The 26,508-nt window shown below is 49.4% G+C and overlaps 11 protein-coding genes across 11 annotated transcripts; 7 read left to right on the forward strand and 4 right to left on the reverse strand.

The window, feature by feature from the left end:
• Window positions 1-270: 270 nt before the first annotated feature.
• FTJAE_8072 (uncharacterized protein) lies at window positions 271-760 on the forward strand (the record flags this gene model as incomplete). The annotated part of the gene is made up of 3 exons (XM_037354851.1): window positions 271-556; window positions 612-662; window positions 720-760. 3 exons carry the CDS (start codon window positions 271-273, stop codon window positions 758-760), a joined length of 378 nt encoding a protein of 125 aa, XP_037204864.1.
• Window positions 761-1,475: 715 nt separating this feature from the next.
• On the forward strand, window positions 1,476-2,420 carry FTJAE_8073 (uncharacterized protein; the record flags this gene model as incomplete). Its single annotated transcript, XM_037354852.1, has 1 exon — window positions 1,476-2,420. One exon carries the CDS (start codon window positions 1,476-1,478, stop codon window positions 2,418-2,420), a length of 945 nt encoding a protein of 314 aa, XP_037204865.1.
• Window positions 2,421-2,804: 384 nt separating this feature from the next.
• On the forward strand, window positions 2,805-3,770 carry FTJAE_8074 (lipase esterase; the record flags this gene model as incomplete). Its single annotated transcript, XM_037354853.1, has 1 exon — window positions 2,805-3,770. The coding sequence occupies one exon, from the start codon at window positions 2,805-2,807 to the stop codon at window positions 3,768-3,770; it is 966 nt and encodes a 321-aa protein (XP_037204866.1).
• Window positions 3,771-4,722: 952 nt separating this feature from the next.
• On the forward strand, window positions 4,723-8,140 carry FTJAE_8075 (beta-galactosidase; the record flags this gene model as incomplete). Its single annotated transcript, XM_037354854.1, has 8 exons — window positions 4,723-4,838; window positions 4,890-4,967; window positions 5,017-5,389; window positions 5,436-5,579; window positions 5,634-6,297; window positions 6,346-6,753; window positions 6,807-7,100; window positions 7,152-8,140. 8 exons carry the CDS (start codon window positions 4,723-4,725, stop codon window positions 8,138-8,140), a joined length of 3,066 nt encoding a protein of 1,021 aa, XP_037204867.1.
• An 80-nt stretch (window positions 8,141-8,220) lies between these two features.
• Window positions 8,221-9,318, reverse strand: FTJAE_8076 (phosphorylcholine phosphatase; the record flags this gene model as incomplete). Its single annotated transcript, XM_037354855.1, has 1 exon — window positions 8,221-9,318. The coding sequence occupies one exon, from the start codon at window positions 9,316-9,318 to the stop codon at window positions 8,221-8,223; it is 1,098 nt and encodes a 365-aa protein (XP_037204868.1).
• A 765-nt stretch (window positions 9,319-10,083) lies between these two features.
• FTJAE_8077 (single-stranded-DNA-specific exonuclease) lies at window positions 10,084-11,468 on the reverse strand (the record flags this gene model as incomplete). Its single annotated transcript, XM_037354856.1, has 4 exons — window positions 10,084-10,657; window positions 10,928-11,185; window positions 11,267-11,346; window positions 11,397-11,468. 4 exons carry the CDS (start codon window positions 11,466-11,468, stop codon window positions 10,084-10,086), a joined length of 984 nt encoding a protein of 327 aa, XP_037204869.1.
• Window positions 11,469-13,389: 1,921 nt separating this feature from the next.
• On the forward strand, window positions 13,390-14,957 carry FTJAE_8078 (multidrug resistance; the record flags this gene model as incomplete). The annotated part of the gene is made up of 4 exons (XM_037354857.1): window positions 13,390-13,790; window positions 13,840-14,319; window positions 14,378-14,519; window positions 14,574-14,957. 4 exons carry the CDS (start codon window positions 13,390-13,392, stop codon window positions 14,955-14,957), a joined length of 1,407 nt encoding a protein of 468 aa, XP_037204870.1.
• Window positions 14,958-15,385: 428 nt separating this feature from the next.
• FTJAE_8079 (uncharacterized protein) lies at window positions 15,386-18,459 on the reverse strand (the record flags this gene model as incomplete). Its single annotated transcript, XM_037354858.1, has 3 exons — window positions 15,386-17,848; window positions 17,903-18,221; window positions 18,272-18,459. 3 exons carry the CDS (start codon window positions 18,457-18,459, stop codon window positions 15,386-15,388), a joined length of 2,970 nt encoding a protein of 989 aa, XP_037204871.1.
• Window positions 18,460-20,068: 1,609 nt separating this feature from the next.
• On the forward strand, window positions 20,069-21,340 carry FTJAE_8080 (uncharacterized protein; the record flags this gene model as incomplete). The annotated part of the gene is made up of 1 exon (XM_037354860.1): window positions 20,069-21,340. The coding sequence occupies one exon, from the start codon at window positions 20,069-20,071 to the stop codon at window positions 21,338-21,340; it is 1,272 nt and encodes a 423-aa protein (XP_037204872.1).
• A 321-nt stretch (window positions 21,341-21,661) lies between these two features.
• Window positions 21,662-23,558, reverse strand: FTJAE_8081 (quinate transport; the record flags this gene model as incomplete). The annotated part of the gene is made up of 6 exons (XM_037354861.1): window positions 21,662-21,771; window positions 21,830-22,369; window positions 22,429-22,464; window positions 22,535-22,656; window positions 22,731-23,232; window positions 23,363-23,558. 6 exons carry the CDS (start codon window positions 23,556-23,558, stop codon window positions 21,662-21,664), a joined length of 1,506 nt encoding a protein of 501 aa, XP_037204873.1.
• An 841-nt stretch (window positions 23,559-24,399) lies between these two features.
• On the forward strand, window positions 24,400-26,058 carry FTJAE_8082 (extracellular sulfatase sulf-2; the record flags this gene model as incomplete). Its single annotated transcript, XM_037354862.1, has 1 exon — window positions 24,400-26,058. One exon carries the CDS (start codon window positions 24,400-24,402, stop codon window positions 26,056-26,058), a length of 1,659 nt encoding a protein of 552 aa, XP_037204874.1.
• Window positions 26,059-26,508: the final 450 nt, after the last annotated feature.

The raw sequence follows: 26,508 nt of genomic DNA on the forward strand, positions 1-26,508 counted from the left end.
ATTGATAGCATCTTTGACCGTAGATCTTGACGCTGTAATGCATGATATTCAAGACATCGTTTCATAGCATGTAGATCCTCCGAGAACGACCGGACAGTGGGATATAGATACTTGGAGAGGCTTGTGGGAGCAAAGCAGAGAACTTGACATGTGATCAAGTTTTGAAGTAGTATAAATATCACATCGTATCCCCATGTATTCAACTATTATCTTTATCACTCAACCCATATTTTATTCTACTCCATTACTACAACTCAACTATTATCCAAAATGTCTATCCCCGGAAGATTCATGATCATTGTCGACGGAAAGCCCGTCGGCAATCCTCGAGACAACGGCGAGCCCATGATCCAAGCTCAACCCGGCGACCCTGCTGCCATCTTTGAGCTTCGAGACGGTCGCCTATTCTCTGGCGAGTGGGCTCTGGGCCGCCTCAACTTTGAGGATCGGTCCATGATGCCCAAGCGCGTCTTATGGCGTAAGAGAGAGGAGGTCGAGGATCTTCAGCCCGTTCAGGTCGTGGAGTATGGTGGTCCCCCCGAGCTCAAGTTCTCAGGTATGCTTTATCACATGGTGACCTTGGTGGTCTTGGTGTTGACAGCAAGTAATAGGTGCTGGTCTGGCCTTCATCCAGGACAAGCTTTATGCACCCATCATTGAAGGTATGTCTCTTGCTTTACTGCCTTCATAAGGCACGAGGACTGACACTGTTTTTGTAGGCGAGAACCAGCCTATGCAGATTCGCCCATTGCCCTTCTAAGTAGTGTTGGTTGAAAAATTGGTGAAGGAGGCGTCAATGGAGATTTAGTTTCGAGAAATATGTCTTTGAAATTCATAGCCTCATAACCAACTGAATACTCAAGTCTACATTCCATAATTGTGTTCCTTCTTTCACTCTCGTCGCCACAAGTGTTCAAGACTTGATAACCAACTCTTGACCTCTCCCAAGGTTCTTCTCATATGTTCCCCAGATACTCAATGGGGCTCCGAAGTCAAAACGAGGCCCGCGCACATGCTCACAGACGTGTACAACAGCCCTAACATTTCTACCCACAAGCAAGCGTATGGCCCACGATGCAGTCTGTGAATGTCACATACGACCATACCTATAGGAAAATACGGGATCCCGTCCGCTCTCCCATCGTCAAGCCTGTAAGGGGCGGATNNCGAATCCCCGCTGTTGTATGTACTTTTTGAAGCATTGAATCGTTATTGTGGATATGCTTTTGCTTCATTCGTGGTGGTGCAAGTGTCTTGCGGGCCAGTTTCGCGTTGACATCTTGGGACTAACCCAGCAAGGAGGGATCAACGCTAACCTCAAATGGGATGGGCTGGCTCAATCAGTAAGGAACAGAAAACGTGGTTCTGCCATCGTCGTCATTTTTGTAATTGATCGCAACCTCATCACCTTCTGTCTTCTCCAGCAATTGGGTCAAATAGACTCTCATCCAATTCAAGCCTGCGTCTTGAGCGCCATGGCATCCTTATCTGCCCAGTCGACAGCCCCTGCGGCTCTCTATCACTCCATTGAGACACAGTCCAACGCGTCCGCAACCCCTGGACCAAGTCGTACATCTCAATCAGCACCAAGTTCTGTGGCACCAGCGAGCATCCCGGGAGCTGACTTCCAAGTTCCAACGTGGCTTCAACACCATATGAGATTATGGAAGATTCCGCCAACCCCTGTCCGGGCTCATGCATGGGTCCTTGAGGCCCTCGATCACTTCAATTCCAAGACAGCACTACCAGAGCATTTCCGCGGTATTCGTCCCCAGCTTCATCGAGCATGGTTGAGAGAGAACAAGAAAAACGCCAAGCCAACCGCCACCAAGAAAAGAAAATCAGATGGAACCCCCATCCAGCCTGCATCCAAGAAAACGAAGGGATCAACGACAGTCAAGTCAGAGAACCAGGACGTTGCAATGCCACCTCCAAAGCCCTTGGGAAATCTGAAAGGAAAGTACGCCATCGAAACATTTTACCGCTGCTGCGATGACGAGTCTCAACGGGACCACGATCAGTTTTGTAGTATAGTCTTCACCCCAGGAGACGGTGGGACGCTGCGAGGCTATCTGACTTTGGGCCGAATGAAGTACACTGCACTCATGCTTTTCGATAAATGTCCAACAGACGCTTCGACCGGCAAAGTGCCATTCAGATGGCGCGGCAAAAGGGTGTCCAACAAGTTCAAAGTGTGGCGAGGTGATAAAAACTATGGCTGGGCGAAGTTTCTTGGAGATGGCAAGATCGAAGTTTATCTTGATAAGCTGAAACTGGAGCTCGTAGCACACAAGGCTCGGGGTCTTGGTGAACAGCGCAAGCATAGCGCGTCATGGTTTTGGGATGACTGGCGTGAGTTGGATGAGGAAGGTCTAGACTTGCTTGATACCGACAGATGGGCATCACCTGAATGGTGGTAATCGCAGCTATTCATCTGTGGAAGTATCTTGGCTTCCTTGGTTAGTCGTCACTCGTTCTTTTAGCCGGTCTTACATCTTTGGATCGATCAAGAATGCAGATTGCAAGTTTGAAGAAATCCTTTCCAGCGGGTTCTGTCAAAAGGACCAGTGGTTATGGTCTCATGTTCCGGATGATCGATGATGTTTTCGACCCAGAAGTATCAGACCACGGACATTATTTTGAACAAGTGGTTCGGCTAAGACTGCGGAGTCAGCTTCCCAGCCACTTGCGGGATATACACATATAGCCTATATTGAGAAGCTATTTGCCTATAATTGAGTACAGTCGTCAGACTTCGCCGGTTTTAGTCTCTGTTAATTGCATTCAAATCTGATTCCATTATCATGACTGGTTTGAAGTATGATCCGGAATACCTCAAAGCTCTCGGGCCTATTACAAAGGGACCCAAGCCCGAACCATCCAGATCTGTTTTTGAGATCAGGACGAGTACTGAAGAAGTCATCCGCCGAGTCGTCACGAATTCTCCATACCCCGATGGTGTGAAAGAGACTGTGTACAAAGTCAAAAGCTATGACGGTGTCGAGATTGAAGTCACCCGCTTTGCCTCCGAGGAGACGTTAGCTTCGGAGAAGCCCACGCCCGCTGTGATGTACTTTCACGGCGGTGGTTATGTCTCTTGTTACGTGGAGCTGTTTGCGCCTCAAATTGCTCGTTTCGCCAACGACTCAAAGCTTCCATACTTCGCGGTGTCTTACCGGCGGGCACCTGAACATCCTGCTCCTGCTGGTGTTGACGATGGGTATGTTGCTCTTGAGTTTGTGTCGAAGTCTGCGGGGGAGCTCAACATCGATCCTACGAAGATCGCTCTGCACGGTGACAGCGCTGGTGGAGGACTGGCCGCGGGTCTTGCTTTGATGGCGAGAGATCGACAGCTTGATCCTCCAATTGCGAAGCAACTGCTCGTCTACCCAATGCTCGATGACCGAGATCATGTTGAGAAAGACGATCCGATCCTTGACCTCATGGTCTGGAAACCCGATGGAGCGAAACTGGCGTGGGACGTGTACGCTTCTGAGGTTCGAGAGAAGAATGATCTGCAAGCTCTATCTTACGCGATTCCAGCTCGGGCTGCAACGCTACGAGGTCTGCCTTCGACTTATATCGACGTGGGATGTCTAGATCTATTTAGAGACGAGAACCTGGAGTATGCAAAGAGATTAGCTGACGATCATGTTGAAGTCGAGTTTCATCTTTGGCCGGGGCTGCCACATGGATTTGATGGGATGAGGGATATCAGCTGGTTTGCGAGGTGCCAGGAGAGTCGTATAAGTGCACTGAGAAGGATGTGATGGTCAGTTGACGGAACATTGATGAAGAGCATAAGTCCCATACCTAGCCAATGTAGTACAACGGTAGCATTCTCAGGATCTCAATAGCCACGCCTGGGCGTATAGAATCGTTCCGCGCCATGAGGCCCTATCCGTCCTTGACGTTACTCTGTGTACCTGCAGCTGCCTTCATGCGGAGATGATCTGTTGCAACACAACGTGTCAGTCCATTAAGCTTAGATCCTGCTGAGAGATTATCTCAATAGAGGATGCTTACATTGTAAAGCACATTGTCGATCATGGGTCTTCCCGGGCGCAGCGGACGATGACTAGTGCGACCATCACAGCTGCAGAGGGTCAGTCCAACAACGAGCTCCGAGGCAGCCAAGAAAGCCGTTGAGTAAATTTCGTGCACTTACCGACTGCCCTCCGGCCTTCCAACCACGAAAGATGCCATCGCATGGAATAACGGCCATTCGGGCTGTGAATTGGTTGACCAGTCAAGGTATGAGACGATCGCATTGGTCGGGAAGCAAGGCGTTGACCAACACGGCTAATAGGGCCGATGCACGTAAAATGACACTTGAACTGCCAGAGCCGCGTCAATAGAAATGCGGGTGAATGTGGAGAAAACATGGAGTAAATGTCATCAGACGGAATAAACTCTGGTCCAAGAACTGACATTGCAACGCTACCGTCCCATGGCAAAATTCCCATTGACGCGTTTTATTCTCCGGCTGAGCCATCGTACCCCTCACTCAGTTCAATTCATCGGTGAAGAGTATCACCGAACTCCCAGACTTTTTTGATCGGCACGATTCGGGAGTGAGAGCCGTGGGGAAGATATGTCATGTCATGTAATGCGGGTCATTTGTGGCCGAGATGAAATTTTTGGTGGCATCGGATGCGCGTATATAAGTTGTGGGTGATGCTGTGCACGCGAGCTTGAGGTTGATCAGCAAAGCAAGTCACGATGAAGTTACTTTCGCTTTCAACTGTCGGGCTGCTTGCCTTGGCTGGTTTGTCGATTGGACAAGAGACAAAGGATGTTCCAATTCAAGACAACGGACTCACAAACATTGTTGAATGGTGATTCACTCGATTGCCGACTTTGAGACCTGCAGCTGACAAACAACCCAGGGACGACCATAGTTACCTGATCAATGGCGAAAGAATCTTTGTCTTCTCGGGTGAATTCCACTACTGGCGTCTGCCTGTGTACGATGCATCCCCTTTGCCAACCCAGCGCGAATCTAACATTTATCAGACCCGAACTCTGGCGCGACTTGCTAGAAAAGATCAAAGCCGCCGGCTTCACAGCCTTCAGCATCTACAACAGCTGGGGCTACCACGAAGCGACCCCAGGCGTCCTCGACTTCGAAAATGGCGCCCACGATTTCGTGTCCATCATGACCCTTGCCAAAGAGCTCGGCCTCTACCTCCTGATCCGTCCTGGTCCCTACGTCAATGCCGAAGCTAACGCCGGAGGTTTTCCTCTGTGGGTCACGACCGGAGAGTACGGCAAACTTCGAAACGATGATCCCAGATACACTAAGGCTTGGTCTAAGTATTGGACTGAGATTTCCAAGATTATTGAGCCGCATCTCATTACCAATGGCGGCAATGTTGCCATGTTCCAGGTATGGTTGCAGCATTGACAGCGGTGGAGGAAGCTGACGAGTGCAGATTGAGAACGAGTTGGGCGGTCAGTGGAAGAATGACGACAAGAGAATTTTGAACGAGCCTACAGCCAACTACATGCAACTTCTCAAGGAGTCCGCCAGAAAAGCCGGCATCGATGTTCCTGTATTCCACAACGCGCCCAACACTGTGAGTTCTACCTCTACAAAATGCCCTGAGGATAGAAGATTAACAGATCCGCAGCGCACATTTTCTTGGTCCAACGACTTCGAGCGCAACGCAACCGGCAACGTCGATGTCACTGGTGTCGACAGCTACCCCTCCTGCTGGAGCTGCAACCTCGACGAGTGCACCGGCACTAACGGCGAATATGTCCCCTACAACATCCAGGACTATGTCACATACTTCAACAAGCAATCACCCCGTCAACCTCACTTCCTGCCCGAGTTCCAGGGCGGTTCTTACAACCCTTGGGGCGGTCCAGAGGGTGGTTGCCCTGGCGATATTGGCCCTGACTTTGCCAACATTTTCTACCGTGACTTGCTCGCCCAGCAAGCCACCGCCATTTCTCTGTACATGATGTACGGTGGAACTAACTGGGGTTGGTTTGCTTGCCCTGTTGTTGCAACTAGCTATGATTACTCTTCGCCTATCTCTGAGAACCGTGCTATCTGGGATAAGTACTATGAGACCAAGTCGTTGACTCTCTTCACACGGGTTGCGCATGATCTTACCAAAACCATTCGAGTTACCAACAGTACTTCCCTTTCCACGAACGATGCCATCTTGATCTCCGAGCTTCGACATGAGGATAATGGTGCTGCTTTCTACGTCGCTCGACACGATCACTCACCTTCCGGTACCAAAGAGACATTCAAGGTTCATGTCAAGACCTCCGAGGGCAAGCGTACGTTTCGATAATCTTCCTTAAGCCGCATCTACTAACGGCTTCTAGTCACCATACCTCAGAACGAGGGCGCAATTACTATCAACGGCCATCAGTCCAAGGTCATCCCAACTGACTTCCACTTCGGCAAGAAGACACTCCTCTACTCGACCGCTGAGGTCTTGACTTACTCCATCATCGACAACAAGGAGGTCATTGTCCTCTGGCTTCCCGAGGGCGAGCAAGGAGAGTTCACCCTCAAGGGACACACCGAGCTCAAGCACGACAAGTCTCTCAAGGGCATCAAGGTCAAGGCGGGCAAGAAGAGCGTTACTGTCAACTACACTCAGCAGAAGGGCCTTTTCACTCTCAACCTGAAGGATGGCTCCACCATTGTTCTGGCTGATCGAAAGACTGCTTACAAGTTCTGGGCTCCTACACTGGATAACAACCCTTTCGCACCCGTCAACAAGACTGGTGAGTTCTGCGGATGAAACAACACACTTAGAGACGCATGTTAACTTTCGTAGTTCTGGTTCACGGCCCCTACCTCGTCCGCCATGCCACTATCAAGAACGGACAACTCAACATCCAGGGCGATCTCGACAGCGCCACCGAAATCACTGTGTTTGCTCCCGAGTCTCTCAAGTCCATCGCTTGGAACGGTGAGAAGGTCAAGGTCTCGGCGAAGGAAGGCCACAAGTACACCATCAAGCTCAAGGGTCCTTCAAAGGTTACGTTGCCCAAGCTTGACTCTTGGAAGTATGCCGACAGCTTGCCCGAGATCAAGACAGACTACAAGACTTCATCCTCGGCCTGGGTTGGTACGTATTACAGTGGTACCTGAGATGACTTAATGTACTGACCATGCATAGTTGCCGATAAGAAGAACACCACCAACGCGGTCCTCGTTCCCGATCTGAAGAACCCCGTGCTCTACGTCGACGAGTACAAGATCCACTACGGAAACCACATCTACAGAGCGACTTTCCCCACTACTAGCTCTGCCCCTACTGGCGTTTATCTGAACCTCACTGGTGGCATGGCCTTTGGCTACTCCGTCTGGCTGAACTCGGATTATATCGGATCTTATCTCGGCGAAGCCACCACTGGCCATGCAGGCCAAGAGTTCTCTTTCAAGAACGCCACTCTATCTAAGAAGGAAAACGTTCTGGTTGTTCTGATGGACAACTCTGGCCACGATCTACGTGACGGCGCTCTTGATCCTCGAGGTATCACCAACGCCACTCTTGTTGGCCCTGCCAAGGGCGGTTATAAGTTCTCTGAGTGGAAGATTGCTGGTCATGCTGGAAGCGTTGAGGGCGAGGTCATCGATCCCATCCGCGGCCCGCTCAACGAAGGCGGTCTCTACGCCGAGCGTATCGGCGCTCACTTGCCTGGCTTTTCCGACAAGAAGTGGAAGTCATACTCTTCCAAGCAAGGAACCCTCGTCAATCCTTCAGCTGGAGTTCGTGCCTACAGAACGACTGTGAGTCTTGATATTCCTGATGGCCTAGACGTCGGTGTCTCGTTCAAGCTTACGGTACCTTCCAACACGACCTTCTCCGCCACGAAGAAGGGCTACAGCAACCAAGTCAGAGTTCTTCTATTCGTCAACGGCTACCAGTACGGACGATTCAACCCTTACATCGGCAACCAAATCTCCTTCCCTGTCCCTCCTGGTGTTCTAAACTACAATGGAGAAAACACCATCGCCGTTACGGTCTGGAGTCAGAGCGCTCAGGGTGGTGAGGTCAAAGTTGAGTGGGAGGTTGACTATGCTCATACATCCAGCTTCGATGTCAAGTTTGACAGCAAGTATCTCCGCCCAGACTGGACCAAAGAGAGACTGCAGTACGCTTAAGGGATTAGTAGAGTTACGTGGTGTTTGAGAGTTAAATATGTTAGTTATTAAAATATCAGTCATGTTAGCTAAAACATAATTTAGTGAAGCTCCTTTGGCGTCACGAAGACCCAGTTCTTGTCAGCTGTAACGGGTAGCCCTTCCTTCTTCTGAGCAATCGTGTTGTTCTTGATCATGCCGTCAATCTGCTCTCTGTAAGCAGGCTTACGATCGACCCAAAGGTGAATACCGTCACGTCCAACATCAACACCCTGGAAAATCATGGGACCATCACTATCAGGAGTATCACCACCGGCAAGAATAGGCCTGTTCCACTCATCGATGTAGGTCAGGATAGCAGCCCACTTTCCAGACTTCCAAGTAGCTGGGGCCCAGAGCCAGGGAGTCATCTCAGCCTCGAGATTTTGCTTTTGTGTCTTTTTAGTGTAGTCACCATCCTCAATTTGTTTGCGAGCAGTGGTGATCTCGCCCTTCTTGGTCTTGAGGAAGAGAGATACACCGATCACGTTCTGGGGAGGGACGTTGTAGCCGTATTTAGGATCGCTAGCAACCATGCGGACAAGCTCTTCGGAAGCAGCGCTGACAACGTAGACCTTGATGCCGTTGGCCATGAGACGGTTGTACAGCTCGACCTGGCCCTCGAAGATCTTGGGAGGGGAGACTTCGGTGGCTGTGACCTTGTCGTCCTCGAAATATGTGGTGGGGATGGTCTTGTTGTAGGCCATCAGCTCATCGACGTAGCCCTTGAGCTCACCGAGAGGGAATCCGCTGAAGATTTGGGCAGCCCAAGGATAGCAGACAGCATCCTCAATCTCACAGAGGCGCAAGTAGTAGCTGTACAGCGACTCCTTGTGCTTCTTGGTGTCCTTGAAAGGGACCAGCTTGAGAGCAGGGTCCATGGTCTCTCGTGTAAGAACACCCTTGTTCTCAAGGTAAGGAAGAAGTGATTCCTCCAAATCGAATTGATAGCTAGTGTTGTCCATGTCGAAGACAGCATAGCGGCCATTGTTGGCATTGCGAGCAATCATCTTGTTGAGAGCTTTGGCAGCTTGGGCAGGCCAATGCTTCAGCTCAGGACCCTTGAGACCATAGTTGCCATTGGATGGAGCGGCAGCAGAAGGAGTGCTCAGGCTTGTCAGCCAAAGGGCATTGACAACGAAATTGATGCTGGGTCTCATGATGAAAGGTTTGAGATGGGGTGAGTGGTGAAAAGCTTGAGGAACCTGCTTTTTCAGCTTCAGCCTGGGATGGGATTTACAGAGTCATTAAAGAAGTCCATGTCCGTCAAGGTTCAGCGGGCCGACAGTTATTCCATACGAAGTCGCTGATAGTGTTACAAGAGGTAATATCCGGTGGTTGGTCTAAATGGACGATCTTGGACTATTTGGTCACGCTACCCCGCTTACACGTTTACTGAGCGGTTTTAGTCGCTGTCGAGATAACGGCGACAGGAGCTTGTTTCTGTCGATAGAGGTCTCGATTTATTTAATGTCGCAGACTGTCTCGTCAATCTAATACTATTAAGGCTTCTGTTCGACATCAGATCGATCTAAACCATGCCCGTATCTCGCAGCTGAAGGTGGTGATGTCAGCCACTTTCCTGTCTAGGCCAAGTTTCCATGAGCAGGGGAGGGTTGTACAGTTCAATAAACGGTCAAGATCTGCGTCATTGACACGAGCAACAAGAACGGCACTCGGCATTAGTTCAAGGCTCCAAGCCAAGAACCCTTTTACTCCAATGATGTAACCCTGGAAGGGGTCCCAGGGCGTTTTCTAAACCACTAACGGGCTGCTAACAGGGGGTTCAAGGTTTAAGCTTGCCAGCGTCGGGGCTCCGAATTCTGCTTATCGCAGGGAGGAATTCTTGGAATTAAATTGCGCTTAATTGGCAGGACGGGGCGCCAATGCTTGGGTACAAGGGTTCCTAGCTGCTTATGTTGAATCTATCCTGACTTCCTCGGCGAAGGCGATGGCTTTTTGTCACTTGAAGCTCCGATGGCCTGCAAGAAATCCTCGAATGCAGTTTGAGGAATCATTCCGCCGCTTGCGTTCTTGTGACCAACAGCAAACCTAGGTCCCAATCGCTCTCTCAGCGTATCGTCGTCTGCCCCATCTGCTGCTCGACTAAGAATTTCTGGGATGTCGACAGGAGGATCTCTGCCCCTGGCGCACGTTGGAACGCGACACGAATAGTTGACAACGCCTCGTGCGTAGCCTTCATTCGCTACCATCACGACTTGGAGCTCTCTTGAAGACAATTGACGAGCCTGGCGTTCTGCAATGAGAGCATGAATCTGTGCTTTCGATTTGATGCGGATAACTGCGATTTTTTTATCAGCAGAAAACAAGGGCACCAGGCGATCGGCCCTCTTCATTTCATGTATCACTTTGGTCCTTGCTTCCTTTAAGAACTTATTCTTGACAAGGTCTATGGGTGATGAGGCCTTGATCAATACTTGCCAGGCTCTAGGGACATCGTAGTCTGCAGTTCGGCGAGGAGCATTGATGAGCTTCGCACTATTATTTATCGTTGTTCTGGTATGCGTCCCAAACGTCGCTTGCATGTTCGGAAATGGCGGCCGCCATCTGATCGCATTACCCAGATCCCCATGCGTTCCCATGACACATAACCACCCGCATGATTCCTCGACTCTTTTGTGTAGGTCGCGGCAGATGATATACGTCAGCAGCGAACTTGTAGCTATCGGTGGGCATTTGTTCGCCGTCACTAATATCGCGCCCTTAGGGTGGTCATTGTCTTCTGCCAGATGGTGGTCAATGACTAACGCGCGATGGGGTGAGTCGATAACAGGCTCTGATTTCCATGAGCCTTGATCGAGGACAATGATGTAAGATGGATTGTAAGCTTCCATGTTTGCGCGAGAATCCGCATAGTGTAGTAAGCTGTTTTTGGTCATCGTGTAACACGATATCAGCTTGGGATGGAGGCCGAGCAAGATGAGGGTTTTTCTTATGATAGCTCCAGCAGCAAGACCATCGGCATCTTTATCAGGGACGATAAGAGTCCGTTTACGAGCGGCAGCACTATAGGATGATTAGCTCAAGTCCTTTAGAGATATCGTTCTCATCCCGACCATGGCGTGATAACAAGAAGGGGTAGCTGACCATTCACGGAGGAAATCCTTTGCTTTCTCAATTTGACTCTTGGGTGCAGGCCAGATCGCATTTCCGTCCTGATCCCTCCGCTGTTCAGCTTTGTGATAATCCTTTGCAGGAAACATCATCGGCTTCGCACCAGGATACTGAAACTTCTTTCGGGCCACAATCGAGTTTTGAAATTGCCGAAATATTGTGAGGGACGGCCCATTTTTGCTAGAGGTGGGGAAAGAGTAAGTTTGTGCATTGAAAGTCTTTAGGACTGACGGACTCGATATCAGGCGAAGCATGGTTACGGTGATGATATGAAAGCCTTGAAGGACATCGACGCCTGGTGTCATGAAAAACAGAAGAAAACGTGGCGAGGAGCACAGCCACGATACTCGCCACATGTCATGCTCTAGGGTAGTCCATCGCTCTTCCTACCTTGCTGTGTATTTATCGAACAGCCTGGATCGAACGGCGTCGAATATTGGAATGATTATGGATGTACGTATCAATTCACATTACAATTATATTTTGGTTCCCGCTTACTCACTATGCCCTACTATGAATTTCACAAGCCGTCGGTGGCCGAACGTCCGAAACAAGCAATCCGCAACATTTGTCGCTCACTGCTTTCGAGCGATTGCCCCTTTGATGGGATTGCTCAGATTATCAGTGAAGCCCGCCAGTCTGTCAATCCATGAGGCTGAACGCATGTGGAAAGGTGCTCCTGAAGAATGCGGACAATACGCCTAGCACCTGGGCTCGACCGCCAGTCACCGCAACAATTGGTTGGCTATCAGGGGCTCAGGAATGCAGTGACTTCAGACTTTCCACCGAGTTCATTCAACATGATGGCTTCTCAAGTGATAACCTCGAAATGAGAACAGCGGCTGAAGGTTATCGTCTTCGATCGGATGAAAGAGTCAGGGTTCTCAAGCCTCTGGCGATCGATGGCGTCGTAGGGTTTTTGTTCCTGACTACTTAAGTACTACGTCTCTCCCTCGCGATTGTCTTTCCTGCCGAGTATAGTGAATATACCCTGATGCAAATATGAAATATTCTGTTTTTGTTTTCCTCTTTTCCATTGTTGGGGTTACTGCCCAAGCGGCAAACTGCAGTGAAGTGGAGGCCTGCCTCAAAGCTGGTCCAAAAAACGCACGTTTTTGTTTGTTTGTGTAAGAATGAAGGCTAACATTTATCTCTAGACTGATGCCTGTGGCGATAATGAGCGATGTCTTTGTGGAACACATAAAGAGATTGCCAAGTAAGATGCCTCTTCTTATTCATGGTTCAAGGTTGCTAACACGTCTCCCGTCAAAGTTGCTACGCCAATTGCGAGAAAGATTCGAGAGCGAAACCGGCCGAGCAAGCTGTTGAGAAGTACTGTTCTGTTTTGAGAAAGCGATCAAAGCCATTGTATAAGTGAGCGCTGTCACCAACAGGATGAGAATTCCCTGCCAGGACTCCTTGTACATTATGTATTACATATGTGTAGATGATTCGTTGGCGTCTTATAGAAGTCAGGACATTATGAAATCAAATTTACTAAAGAAACCAAGTCTGTCAACCACTGGATGACACTAGTATACCATTCAAAAACGAGAAAGAGGCGCACCAATCGGCGCATCAATCAGAGCAGTGATTATTCAAAAAACCAAAAAAAAGAAATGCTGCTTTTAACAGCTGGCTGGAACTCTCCCGCCGGGAATTGAACCCGGGTCTCAAGCGTGACAAGCTTGCATACTGACCACTATACTACGGAAGATGATGACTGTTGAGCAGCCACTGTAGCGGAGTTCGATGTCACGTGGAGAGAATTTGGAGTCTATATACCCGACTCGAGATCTTGCCCATTTTGGTACGCGAATCTCGGAAAACCGACGCTGACAAAGTCAACCCACCAATCACAACATCCATTCTGGTAAACTCTCTTCCGGGCCTGAGTATGACGCAACATCAAGCTGATTTATGCTCGCTTCAGCTACCCTGGATTTTACACTGGGTCAAAATCGGCTCGGAACTTCGGAGGTAGACATATATATAAACTTTTGGCGGTGCTGAGATCCAACGAAGAGGAATTCTCTTTATTAATGTACAATTGCATTTAATGACCAGTTCGTATTGTATTTTCCCCAATTGTCATTATGTCGGAACCTACGGAATCCAATTCGAGGCGTCATCCCGCTCACAAAGTCTTGGAAGAACTTGGTCTGGTCTCACTCTACCACTCCACCAAAGATATCAAGATTCTTTGCGTACAAAGATTCATCCGTCTCTTCGCCTATGGCGGATCTACTCTTGTTCTCGTGGCCTATTTACGAGAACTTGGCGTATCGACAACCCGTGTCGGCTTATTCATGACCTTGACGTTGGTTGGTGATATCATCCTCAGCTTCCTGCTTGCACTATTCGCTGATGGTGTTGGCCGACGCGCGGTCTTGGCCTTGGGAGCAATCTTGATGACTGCGAGTGGAATCGTGTTTGCCACATCTAGCAATTACTGGGTTTTGCTTGCTGCAGCAATTTTGGGTGTCATTAGTCCTGGGTAAGACAAAGAAAAAAGGTTTGATGGTGTTGATGTTGACAATCGATAGTGGAAACGAAATCGGACCCTTCCGCGGTGTTGAAGAGAGTATCATTGCTCATCTGACTGATGCAGCTCGGCGGGGCGATGTATATGCCTGGTATAGTCTCTCCGGCACGGCTGGCGGCGCCTTTGGCCTTTTGACCTGCGGTTGGATTATTCATCACATGCGCGTCAATCTCGGCATGGACGTGATTGAAGTGTATCGCTACGTCTTCTATGGATACTCTGTGATGGGAGTGCTGAAGTTGCTCTCGGCTATTATATTGAGCTCTGCAGTTGAAGTTCACCATGAGCCCGAGCAGGATTCTCCAGCGGACAACGGCGAACAAGCACCTCTGCTTCCCGACAACGCTCAAGCTCAAAGCGTTGAGCAGCCTCAGCCCAAGAAACAACTTCGAGCTCGAATTTCTCGGGACAGTATCCCGACTGTCGTGACCCTGTGCACCCTCTTAGCCTTGGACAGCTTTGCTTCAGGACTGGCTCCTCTGTAAGTACTTTTACACAGTAGCTTATCATCTCTATGAGAAAGCTAACAGTCACCATAGCTCGTGGATCACTTACTACTTCAAATCCTACTACCATATCGAGGAAGGGAAGCTAGGTTCCATCTTCTTCACCACGAGCATCATCGCCGCTGCATCGATGCTGGTAGCATCGTCTCTTGCCAAGCGCTTCGGCAATGTTCGAGTAAGAATCCAATACATGTAAAAGCCTGAATGATCTAACTGACATGACTCACAGACTATGGTGTTTACTCACCTTCCATCCGCGGTCTTCTTGGCTCTGGTCCCAATCCCCAACGATGTCCATCTATCGGTTCTCTTCCTCATTCTACGATCTTGCACCCAGTCAATGGATGTTGCACCCCGCTCAGCCTTCCTCGCTGCTATAATCAAACCAAAAGAGCGAACAGTTGTCATTGGTCTTATCAACGTAGCCAAGACAACTTCCCAGAGCCTTGGACCTCTCATCACAGGACTACTAGCAGACTCGAACTATTTCTGGGCCTCTTTCATCATGGCTGGATCTCTAAAGGTATGCTACGACTTGGGATTTCTCGGACTCTTCAAGCATCATGAACACGTCGAAGCAAAGCGAAGCCACGAGGAAGAGGGAAGCCAGTGAGTTGCAGGCTTGATACTCTGTGTTTTATCTGATCAAGTCAAGAAAAAATTGGAATAAGGTGTTCTGTTATATACTCCTATTAGTTGTTGTATTTATAGCCACAAAAGGTACCAGAAGCTCTGTTAGACTTTAATGTACAAAAGCTTCCTTAATCTCCCATATGCGGCCACTCACGAAGGTACATGTGGCATGAAGGAATAGAGTCAAAATCAGATTAAGTTCCCTTGAAGACGGAAAAAAAATCCCCAAGCCCAGGATTTGAACCCGGAACTCCCTCCCCCCTTTAGGGCTGACTTCCGCGCATAAGCTTTCATCCGTGACAAGCGGACGTGTTAACCATTACACCAGCTTAGGCTTTTTTTGTTTTTATTCATTGCCCTGTACAATCATGCTTATGTCTCAGTTCGGAAGCAATGCTGCTCATGTTTCTAGTACATACTCCCTCCTAATGCTTCCGCATTGATATGTGATCTTTCACCAACAGACTTCTTCACGACTATAACAAGCTCATCAAGCGTGCCCAAAAATCTCACAAACGCATAAACGGCGGCTGACCATTGCCTTCCTTCTTGCTTTGCTAGGTATTCCTTAGAGTTGCCCTCATCTTGAAAGTCTCCCCGCAACTTTCTGAACTGGATCGCCCGGCCCACCAAAGGAGTCGGCAGAATTGCTGGAAGTGGCTCTCCAGACATCAACGAATGCTGCAGAAGGGTCATGGTTGACATCAGGTCAGCAATCAGGTTTTCGTCGCCTGCGCTCACGCGATAGAAGAATCTCTCGCGGACTGGGAGGGGTAGCTTCGTCGCGGTCATACTGAACTGGGCCAGGAAGACGTTGAGGTTGTTGCAAAGATGGTTGGCGCGGCTGAGAGTTTCAGTATCGATGTTTGAGGTTGAGAACTCAAATTTGGTCTTTAGGATTGGAAGGGCGATGGAGTTGAGCAGTTCTTCAGTCGTGGTAGCCTGCTTCTCAATGACCTCGACGAAATCATCGGGAGGTGAGCGCCAGACTGAAATCAGAAGGGCATAGCGGTCTCTGATGCTCGACAACTGGCTGGATAAAATTTGTCGATAATGTCTGTTTCCAGAAAGGGGTCGCGGAAGAAGCGCAACAAAGACGGCTGCACCAAAACCGATCAGGACAAGAAGTATTCGCCGCCAGAAGACCTCGTATCCGACTCCAGGGTTACCATAACTGGGAATATGCGTATCGACCCAACTATACGACATGACCATGTACATAGTAGATGTAAGCATGATACCTGCAGCCATATGTTGTGGCGGAGAAAACAATCTCCACCACATCATACCAATGATAGCGACTGCCATGATGGCAGCTAAGCCGTATGGGTTTCCGGGGCCATTTCCAGATCCGATGTACCAGCACAGAAGACCCAGGATACCTCCAGCCACAGTACCGAGGGTACGAATGAGGATTCCAGATGTAAAGTCAGACATGTAAGGTTCGAGGGCCATCTGCGCCATGATCAGAGCCCATAGTCCCTTTTCGCGATAGTAGAAGCCAGCCGACGACGGTATAACTGCAGGAATGGCGAGGGCAATAGTCAAGACGAGTGCACGAAGAGCGTGAAGACCTTCGACACCCGTAAAGAAGTTGATGAGGGCCAAGAAGATCAGACTCGATTTGCTTCGTCTACGACTCGTGGGCTGCTCCATACTTTCAAGAATGGTGGCTGTTGTTCTTGCCCCTTCAGGGTCTTCCTTTTCCTTTCGCTTCTTGCTGAAGAGACCTCCTTTCTTCTCGGGTTTGGAAATGACGGACATCGTTCGGGTGAGATCGTTAGAGTTGGGAATCGTGGAAGGCGGTGCATCTTGGGACAGACCGAGGGTGAAGATGTGCTGGAGGCCTTTGGGTAGCCATACTCGCTTCGATGTTCGAACCCTCTCAACCTCGATGGCTCGTTCAAGAACCCCTCCAATATTCTTTGTCAGGTTGATGAGTCGCTCCTGGTATAGAAGACCAGACATCAAGCCAAGGAGAGGAGGTGCGCGGTGATCGTTGTAGAGAACCTTGCCGCTGGCATCGAAAAGATGAGCATGAGGGGCAATAAGTTGCTCTGCAGCCGTATCTTCGAAGTCGTCGAGAGCTTCTTGCAGCGATGCAAGGATCTGCTCATGTTGACTGATTGTGTCGTCTTTACAAGCTCCCGAAAACGCTTCGATTATGGCATCGACGGTTTGCTCCAGCGTCTTCAGTAGAGGAGTAGCGCAAGATGAAAGTGCGTCGATGCTTTTGACAATCATCTCTTCAGTATCAGGGTGTCTTGTGATATCACGTAGATTAGCCGCTTTCGCAATATGATAAGCCAGAGGGTGCTTCTCGTTGTCAGACTTTTCAAGTTCCTCGGCCGCTTTTGTTAGAGCTTCATCTTTGGCAAAGAGCTCTTCACGAGAGATTGATAGTTGCAATAGCTCGCCAAAAGATACCAGTACTTGCCGCAGTGGTTCGTGAAAGGACTTGATATCTTCAGGGCTCCATCTTCGAAAAGAAAAGTCCAAAGGCAGAAACTTGACGGCACTCTCGACACTTTTGAAGGACACGGCCAAGGTAGCTTTCAGCGCTTGTAGCTGCTCAGGCTCAAACCTGCTTCTCGTCTTGAAGTGCCATGTCAAAGCCTTGACGTAGCCATTCATCGGGCGGAGAAGGTCTGCCATGCTACCGAGGGTGATTTGTGAGGTTGATTGCGGGAAAAACAACAAATTGCAAACAACTCCAACGCCGACTGCGATGGCACTCGGAAGAATCAAGACTTTGGGTATGGTGCCTCTAAAAGTAGGAATGAGCGGTGCTGTGGTCAGATAGATGTTGGCAACAATCATGGAAAACATGGATACGAGCATCAAGTTGGGAGCAGAAACTCGCACGCGCGCCTAGTCAGAGTTTGTGAGTTGTTGAATACACGGTTGGCTGCACAATCAACTTACCATGAAGTAGATAAACAACCCCATCATGCAGAAGTACGTGACCGATACGCGAGTATCCAACATAAAGCCTTCGTAGATGGCTATTTGTGCATATGTTGTTTGACCTGACGCTTGGCCAACATTGGTCGTGTTTTGAGGCATTGATTGTTGCAATTCCGCGTAGCGTTGTTGTAAATCAGCTTGAGGTCTTGTCGCCAAAGCAGCCTTCATGGTGATTGTTCCCCAGGCCCAGGCAAGCGCCATACCGACACAGATCATAACTCCGGCTGCGAAGTGGATGAAGACAACGCCCGAAGGCGGCATGATGAATAGGACAACACTAAAGACGCGTTAGTACCTGACGATATGGAATTTTCATGATGGACTTACCATCCGAAGAATGCCGACTGTCCGAGCACTCTCAGCGTATCACTGATGTAGATAAACAAGGTGAGGATCCAAACAGCCAAAGAGCACTTGAACAAAATCTTGAGGTCCTTGGCATTGAAGTGGTCTAGCCAAGCTGGGAGTCGCCTGGGGCTGTTGAAAGCATGAAAAGACGCCTCGTCCTCCCCCATTGAGCCCTCCTCCTTGGTTTTCGACCGTCTCAGCCTCATTTCTCACACAGTCCGAGTGAACCGATGATTGTTTTGGTGTTGTTTTGGTGACGTTTTTAGAGTTTGAAGAAATGCATTGAATTTGGGGATCGCCATGCCAGCGCGAGGCGGGAGTGGCGCTTATTTAGTCATACTTTCAGGCGCTCATTTCGTATTGTCGACACTAAGACAAATGCGTGTAGATTGTCTTATCTAGACGCTAAACCCCTGTAATTTAAGATCACCAGAATCCGTGCAGATCAAAATAGCCCTTGCTCAGTGTAGCATTGTGGTGAGATTTGTGCAAGTCATACCTAAGCGTAACCTTGTGTTTTATTATGATCATCGTTTCAAGGCTTTGCACAGTAGTATTCGCATCAGATATCCAGATGTTATTCATATCCCAGATAGCCGAGGGTCGGTCTTGTTATCTTGTCGCGGCCTCCCAACCAGACCGCCCAGGGCCATTCGGATTGACGTAATCGTTCACTGCCTTTTTTGTCAAGGATCGTTCTATTCCAGATTGGTGCTCTGAGATCCTTTACAGAATGAAACAAGGAAAGCGGTTATGCAACCATGTTATCATACAGACAATATGCCCGTCAGCACTAATGGAGCACTCTATAACTAGGTCACTAGGTGTGACTATGATACTATTGCATCTAAAGAGGGAAGACTTGCAGGCGGATAGTCCGGTGTTGTGAAAGAAAGAGGCCATCAGTATCTTGGGGTTTTCAAACCTAGCAGAAGAGGTAAATGCCCGCATTTGACAAACCACTGCTCATTTGTGCTTCACAGTTTGATGCAACCCCTAGCGCCATGAGACGAGCTTGACAAGGCGTACGTGGATGGTTGATATTCTCAACGAAGAATGGTTTGCAACGTGGGAGGCTAGATCGAAGTTAACCGGACCTAAGGGTCCTAGCCATGTGACAACGCTGCCCGTTCCATCACCGGCTCGGTCCATGCCGCTTAAGCTACCTGAGCATTACAACCAACCATCTGCCCTTCAACAGCCACAATATGCAGCTCGGAGCAAATGTGACGGTTTAAGTTCCGAGGGCACTGGAATGAGGCTCAAGTTTAGGCCCCGTCCTCGCGCGGGGTTCAGAGACTCAGCTGAGAGCTGAGACGCCACGAACATTCGATATGCTGATGCGTAAGCACGTAACACCATTGTGTGATAAGAGGCTTGAATTCGGAAACTTCATTTCGCCAATGAACATGAGAAATATCAGCCTGGGTGATGAGACTTATGCGAGCAGGAATTATAAACCTGTGCTGGCCAGCCAACGAAGGAATGTGACAAGCCAAGCTGAAAAGAAATTGACCAAGTTTTTACGTGTTGAGGAAAACCTTGGATGATTTAGGAAATCCATCTTCGAACGTGAGAGACATGGAAATACCCATCGAAGAAAAGGCAAGAGATAGTACATCAATTCATGACCAGACTTCTCCTATAAGAAGGGAAGTGCTTCCCAGATTGTTCACTTCATCTCCAGACACTCATCACTCACTCAGCTTTCCTACAACTATTAATTGAAACACTTTTTTCAGTCCCCTCAATCTATAACTTATTACATTATCCAAAATGTCCGCTTCACAGAACGGAGGTCTTGTCCACCAACAACTCATCCCTGCAGACAGCATCACTGCCTCTTACGACAACGAGGCCGGGCTCCTGATTCTCAAGGCATCTGGCACCCATGTTGACCTCACCAGAGACATCACATTCCGCCGTCTTCCTTTCGCCGGCGGCCTTCTTTTCGAGCTGATCGGCTGGGTGGGCCCAATCATTCGCGGGGACTCACCCTACGAGATTACAGACAGTTTCAACATCGAGCTTCCCAGCATTGTTTTCCCCTCCAACACTGTTGTTGTCAACACTGAGAACAAGCAGCATTGGGTTGTTTCCATTCAGTACAACAACACAAATGGACAGGCTGCTACTAATGGCAAGGCTGAGAAGGTTGAGCTGCCTGAGATTAAGCAGGTCTCCGAGGACAAGAAGATTAATGTTCTTGCCGATGAGCCCTTTACCATCCAGCAGAGTGACTCTTTCACGGGAAAAGGTGGCTCAGTCAGCATTGACTTCGACAAGAGCTTTGTCACTTTGAATGATGCTCGTATTGAGGATGGCAAGATCGTATGGACTCTCACTGCTCAACAGACTGGAACTACCGAAATCTTTGTCTATGTGGGCCAGACCCAGCCTCCATTCTTGTACCGTATCCCCTACACCGTGGAGAGTCATGTTCTCCTCGATGATAAATCTGTCCCAGCACAGACCACAGCCTCTTTCAGCGTGAGCAACCAAGGCAGTGTCGGAACACACGGCGCTGCGTCCAACGGACACAAGAACGGCAATGGCAACCAGAAAGTTGGCCTTCCTCTGTCCTGGGATGGGTTCATCAACGTTGGTCTCAACCTTATCAAAAAGCAGTATCCCAATGCCAACCTTCTCGAAGTCGACGCAACTCCCTTGACTCGCAAGCCTGTCCAGAACGAGTGGGGTCTTGTCAACAACCGTATTGTCTGTGGTCTCAGCGGCAACAAGACTGCTATCATCGAGTCCACTGGCTGGGGCGAGTTTGGAAAGGTCCAGACCATCAACTCTCCCTTCTTGGGAGACCAGGTTATCTCCTGGCCCGTCGCTCTCGATATTCATGATGCGTTCACTATCCTCCGAAAGGCAGGATACAAGCAGGCCATTTATGCGGTTACTCTGCGCCAGCCTCTCTATCCTGGAGATGATCAGCCTTTCTACATCTTCAACACTGGTCCTGAGTTTATTGCCGTAGGAACCAAGGACAAGAAGATCCACAACTTTGGTGCCTCCGAGTACAATGTTCAAAAAGCTTAGGCTTCTCGACGGGGCGTCCCGTACCAAAGACAGTACTTCTCTTTCTCTTCAGCACAGAACAGGTTGATAATGTTTCGCTTTATTTTCTTAGTTCATTAATCCAAGTTTTACTATTCAAAAATGCTCTCGAGTGAACAATAAGGATGTATTAATGCTAAAAGCACAGCAATAAGTCACTCAAAGACAGCAGCTCGTGCCGGTGCGCTATACACTATACTGGGTAAAAGTTTGTTGTAATGCTTCAGCCATAGCGTCCATCATGTGTTAGCTCTCCTTGTATCACAACTAGAGAAGTGACCTTCTCTTCATGCTTCGAAGAACCTAGTTCGACTTGGAAGACTGCATTACAACCTCTCTCTCTATCTCCTTCTCGCTTGCCACACCGTCTTCGATAGGTCTCGCAATAGTGACGCCGGCTCGACGGGCAAAGACTAGGGCAAATATCAGTCATTATTCGAGGTAACAAGTTGGGTGAGACATTAGACTTACGGTCTTCCATTTCTTCTAGAGACTTGCCTTTGGTCTCCATGATAAAGAACCAGACAAAGATAACAAGTGCGAAATTGAAAATCGAGAACATGAGAAATGTCCTCCAGCCAAGCTTTGTGACAGCGTGGGGAGTAGCTTGAGAAAAGACGAAGTTGAACAGCCATTGCGTTGACGTGCTGATGGCAATGCCAGCCTCGCGAGTACGGCTGCTAAAAATCTCACCAGTGTAAACCCACGGTACGGGACCCCAAGAGATATTGTAGCTCATGGCTTCCAGATAGATCATAGTCAGAGAGGCAATAGAAGGAGGTGTCAGTCCAGCATCTGGGTTCGGAGGGAACTTGACTGTCAAGATTGCCACAATGAGCATGTAAGTACCCATGAGACCTGCACCTGCGAGTAGAGACCCACGACGACCGATTCGTTCAACAAGGAATAGCAGGAAGAAAAGACACGCCACGACTTTGACAAGACCGAAGAAACCAGTAAGCAGAAGCTTGTCCTGGCCAGCACCAACTAGACCGAAGATCTGAGGAGCGTCTGAACAGACATGTTAGAAATGATGGGAAAGGTACTAAACTGTACAGGAATTTACTCACAGTACGCCAAGGAGGTGTTGCCGGTGAGTTGAACGCCTTAACACGTGGAAAATGCATTAGCTAAATCCAGGCCCACGAGGAATGGAAATTCAGAAGAAGTGCTTACCGATTTGTAGAGCAATGATGAGGCCGAGACGGTAACGGTTGACGGGTTCAATAAGCTCTTTCCAAGTCAAGCCAGCCTTGATACGGTTCTCCTCGTCGATGCTGCGAACAATCTCGCTGAACCTGTGCCAGGACATGTCTGTTAGAAGCAAGTCCGACCAACAGTCGGGGGTATGTCACTATTGGGAATCACTTACTCTTCTTGGACTTCGGGGGAATCTCCTCCACGAACCCAGATCAAAGATTGCAAAGCCTCCTCACGGCGATTTGTCTTGGCGAGCCAACGAGTACTCTCCTTTGTAAAGAGCATTCCTAGGCCAAGGATAGTGCCAGGAACAAGCTGTAGACCTACAGGTAGTTGCCATTGGGCGCTGCTGTCGTCCGGGATGTGGATGCTCGCTGCGTAATCAACCCAGTACGAGGTCATGACGCCCAAGGTAAAGAAGAACTGGAACATGCTACCAAGCATGCCACGGATGTTTTTCGGTGCCATCTCAGCAGAGTACATGGGTACTATCACAGTGGCCATACCAACGCCAACACCTGAGACAAATCGAGCAATGTAGAATCCCGCGAGATGATGAGTGTTGATAGTTTGCACCACGGCGCCGACATTGAAAATAGTTGAGGCTAGAACAAGAGACCATCGACGGCCAAATCGAGCGGTGAAGGGCCAGATGAAGAAGCAGGAGAAGAAAGCTAGGAGAGGGGAGTTCCAAGTTAGTTGACCATTTCTTCTTCGAATACATAATAGGAGCTCTGTCGCATGCAAAAGGGCATTGCCAACAAAGCACAGCAACAAACCAGAAAAACAGGAGGATGTACTCACCACCAGCTTGCAAGAGACTCGTGGACAGTGAACCGACATTGGCTTTGTCCTTGGTGGTATACCGGAAATCCCGCTGGAAGCTCGGGAAGGTCAAAATTCCACCAACGATGCCGGTGTCATAGGCAAAAAGAAAAGAGCCAACACAGCATAGCGCTACAAGGTAGAATGCTCTGAAAGTTCCCAGAGCCTTCGTCATTTTAGGACTTGCTTTCGGATGTGACCTTTAAACATGTAACAAGATAAAGGAGGCTATGGGTGTCTCCGAGTGAGAGTGACTGGTGATGAGCGGACTGCCTCAGGGCGCGACGAAACACTTTATACACAAATACATCATCCTCGCGAGACGTAGATGGGCAAGTTGGTGTTAAAACATGGCGTGCTGTGGAAGGGCAATGGTGAGATGGAACGGAAATGGACTGAAGTCGAGAATCTGCTAGGTAGAGATCCCGGAGGATTGGTAAACTGTGAGGGTTGGTGGACACCATCTTGGATTGGCCATGGCGTCGCAATCCGTGATGGGGGTCTGTAGGTTGGCAGCCGAGAAGACTAACCTCAAAGAGAGCTTGTTACCGACATCCGGACGCGGGGATGAGTCGAACGAGTCTCCACAGCCAAGCAGGTGTCAATTGCACTATTCCCGATTGTAGCATCTGGCCGAGTACCGACAGTCATCATTTCTTCTTTTGGCTGCGAGCTACTGGCCTGCCATTTGACTCAGAGAAGAGTGAGCCAGGAGTAGAACAAAATTGCCTCCGGGTCGTTGCATCGGCTGTTGCAATTCTCACGTACGACGTCAAGGCGAAGGAAGACGGGTAGTTACATTAGCCGGTGGGACAGTTTATTGTCCCCGACCTGCGTCACATACATAGTAAGCATTTCACCATTCTCCTCATAGCTTGTCGCAGCCTGATCCTCTTGGGCACTTACTGACATCCTCTGCCTTCAGTCATTGGTTCTCGAAGTGTGTCTCTCTGTCCTCCGTCTTCTGCCTCATTCAGTCTTTCACCAAAACGAATTGCTCGATCATTGGAGTCAAAATGGACTCGCGACCGAATATTCTCTTCATCATGGCAGATGACCATGCATCCAAAGCCATCAGTGCTTACGGTGCTGGTATAAATCATACGCCAAACCTCGATCGGATTGCTAAGAATGGCATGCTCTTTAACCACTGTTATGTGACTAACTCCATCTGTACACCTTCTCGAGCGGCTATTCTTACAGGCACACACAACCACGTGAACGGCGTCATGACGCTCGATAACCATATCAACAAACATATGCCCAACGTAGCAAAGCACATGCGCTCGGGCGGATACCGTACGGCCATGGTAGGCAAGTGGCATCTGGGTGAAGGCGAGCCACACGAGCCGACCGGGTTCGACTACTGGAGCGTCTTGCCAGGCCAAGGAGACTACTGGGACCCCGAGTTTATCGAAATGCCTCCCGACGGCAAAGGCGCGGGCATCGAGCGTCACGAAACAGGATATGTCACGGACATCATTACCGACAAGTGCCTCGAGTGGATAAGTGCCACTGAGACCTCTAGCAAGCCTTTCTTTGTGATGTGCCATCACAAGGCCCCTCACCGATCATGGGAATGCGATACAAAGCACAAGACACTATATGCCGACAAACCGATCAAGGTTCCAGAGACGTACGACGATGACTACAAGAACAGAGCCAAAGCTGCCAGAGTCGCCAAGATGCGCGTAGCCGAGGACTTGACGTATCAGGATCTGGGACTTGTTCAGCCTGACGGAGGTCGGTCGGTAGGGGAGCGCGTCACTCAGGAGTCTGGCTCGGCCCAACGCAAGATCCCAACGGACCCGAGCATTAAGCTAATCGACAAAGACAACGGCGCTGTTTTCACCTTCACTACAGCTGCCGAGCTGTCGGCCTTCAAGTTCCAGCGCTACATGCAGCGTTACCTTCGCGTGATCCAATCGGTAGATGACAATGTAGGGCGCATGTTGAATTACCTTGACCAAAAGGGACTTACCGAGAATACGCTTGTTATTTACACATCGGACCAAGGCTTCTTCTTGGGCGAGCATGGATGGTTCGACAAGCGGTTTATGTACGAGGAATCTTTCCAGATGCCCTTCCTGGCGCAGTTCCCCAAGCAGATTCCATCCGGCTCTGTTAGCAACGAGATATTCTGCAACGTCGACTTTGCCCCGACCTTCCTCGAGCTAGCAGGCATCACGACCCCGAACTATATGCAAGGCAAATCGGCATTGCCTCTGATGCGCGGGGGATCCGTGACAGGCCCGGAATGGGAGAACGTCGCGTATCACCGTTACTGGATGCACAACGATGTTATTCACCAGGCTTATGCGCACTACGGCTGTCGCAATCAGCGGTATAAGCTGATTTACTGGTACAACGAGGACCTTGGAGTTGTAGGCGCGCGGCCTGGAAGGGCAGACAATATTGATGAGCCAGAGGAGAAGGAATGGGAGCTATTCGATTGCGAGAAGGACCCCCTTGAGCTCTTCAATTTGTACAATGATACTGCGTATAGCGATGTGGTCAAGCACATGATGGCTCTCCTCGAGGCTAAGATGGAGCATATTGGCGATGATCCGATCCATCTCCGGCTGAGTGGTTCAAGTAAAGGTGTGCCAGCAGCAGTCAAGTATGCAGAACAGAACGGCGTGCGACCGGAGGATGTGCTGAAGCGGAAGTTGTGAAGGATTGGATGCAACGCGGATTGTGAGACATCCGATGAATGAGACATGTACATAAAGCAGTGACTAGAAGCATTAGGATACTCATGCAACCGTGCTCGCCAAGTTCGAGTCTCTTAGCCTGCCAGGCTTTGCGAAAACGAGCCGATGAAGCTCTTCTCCTCGTTCACGCCCTTGTGAAGGGTTTGTAAGAACGGGCCTTGGTCACTTATACCAATGGTTAACCTCTGAAGGCGCTGTGCCTCTGCTGGTGCGGGGCCAGAAGGCACTAAAAAGACAGTGACCCGCCCTAAATTAAATTCAGTTGCTTCCGTCACTTGGGGAGAATCGCACGCCATGGCCCCTTGGGAAATCCCCACTTCCCCGCAAACACGGGCAGTCACTTCAGCTCCATCGCCATCCGAATCATTTACATCTCACGAGCCGATGAGTGTCGGTTGTGAGAAGGATGGC

Source organism: Fusarium tjaetaba, assembly GCF_013396195.1.
Source record: "Fusarium tjaetaba strain NRRL 66243 chromosome Unknown NRRL66243_c0000166, whole genome shotgun sequence".
Lineage (NCBI taxonomy): Eukaryota > Fungi > Ascomycota > Sordariomycetes > Hypocreales > Nectriaceae > Fusarium > Fusarium tjaetaba.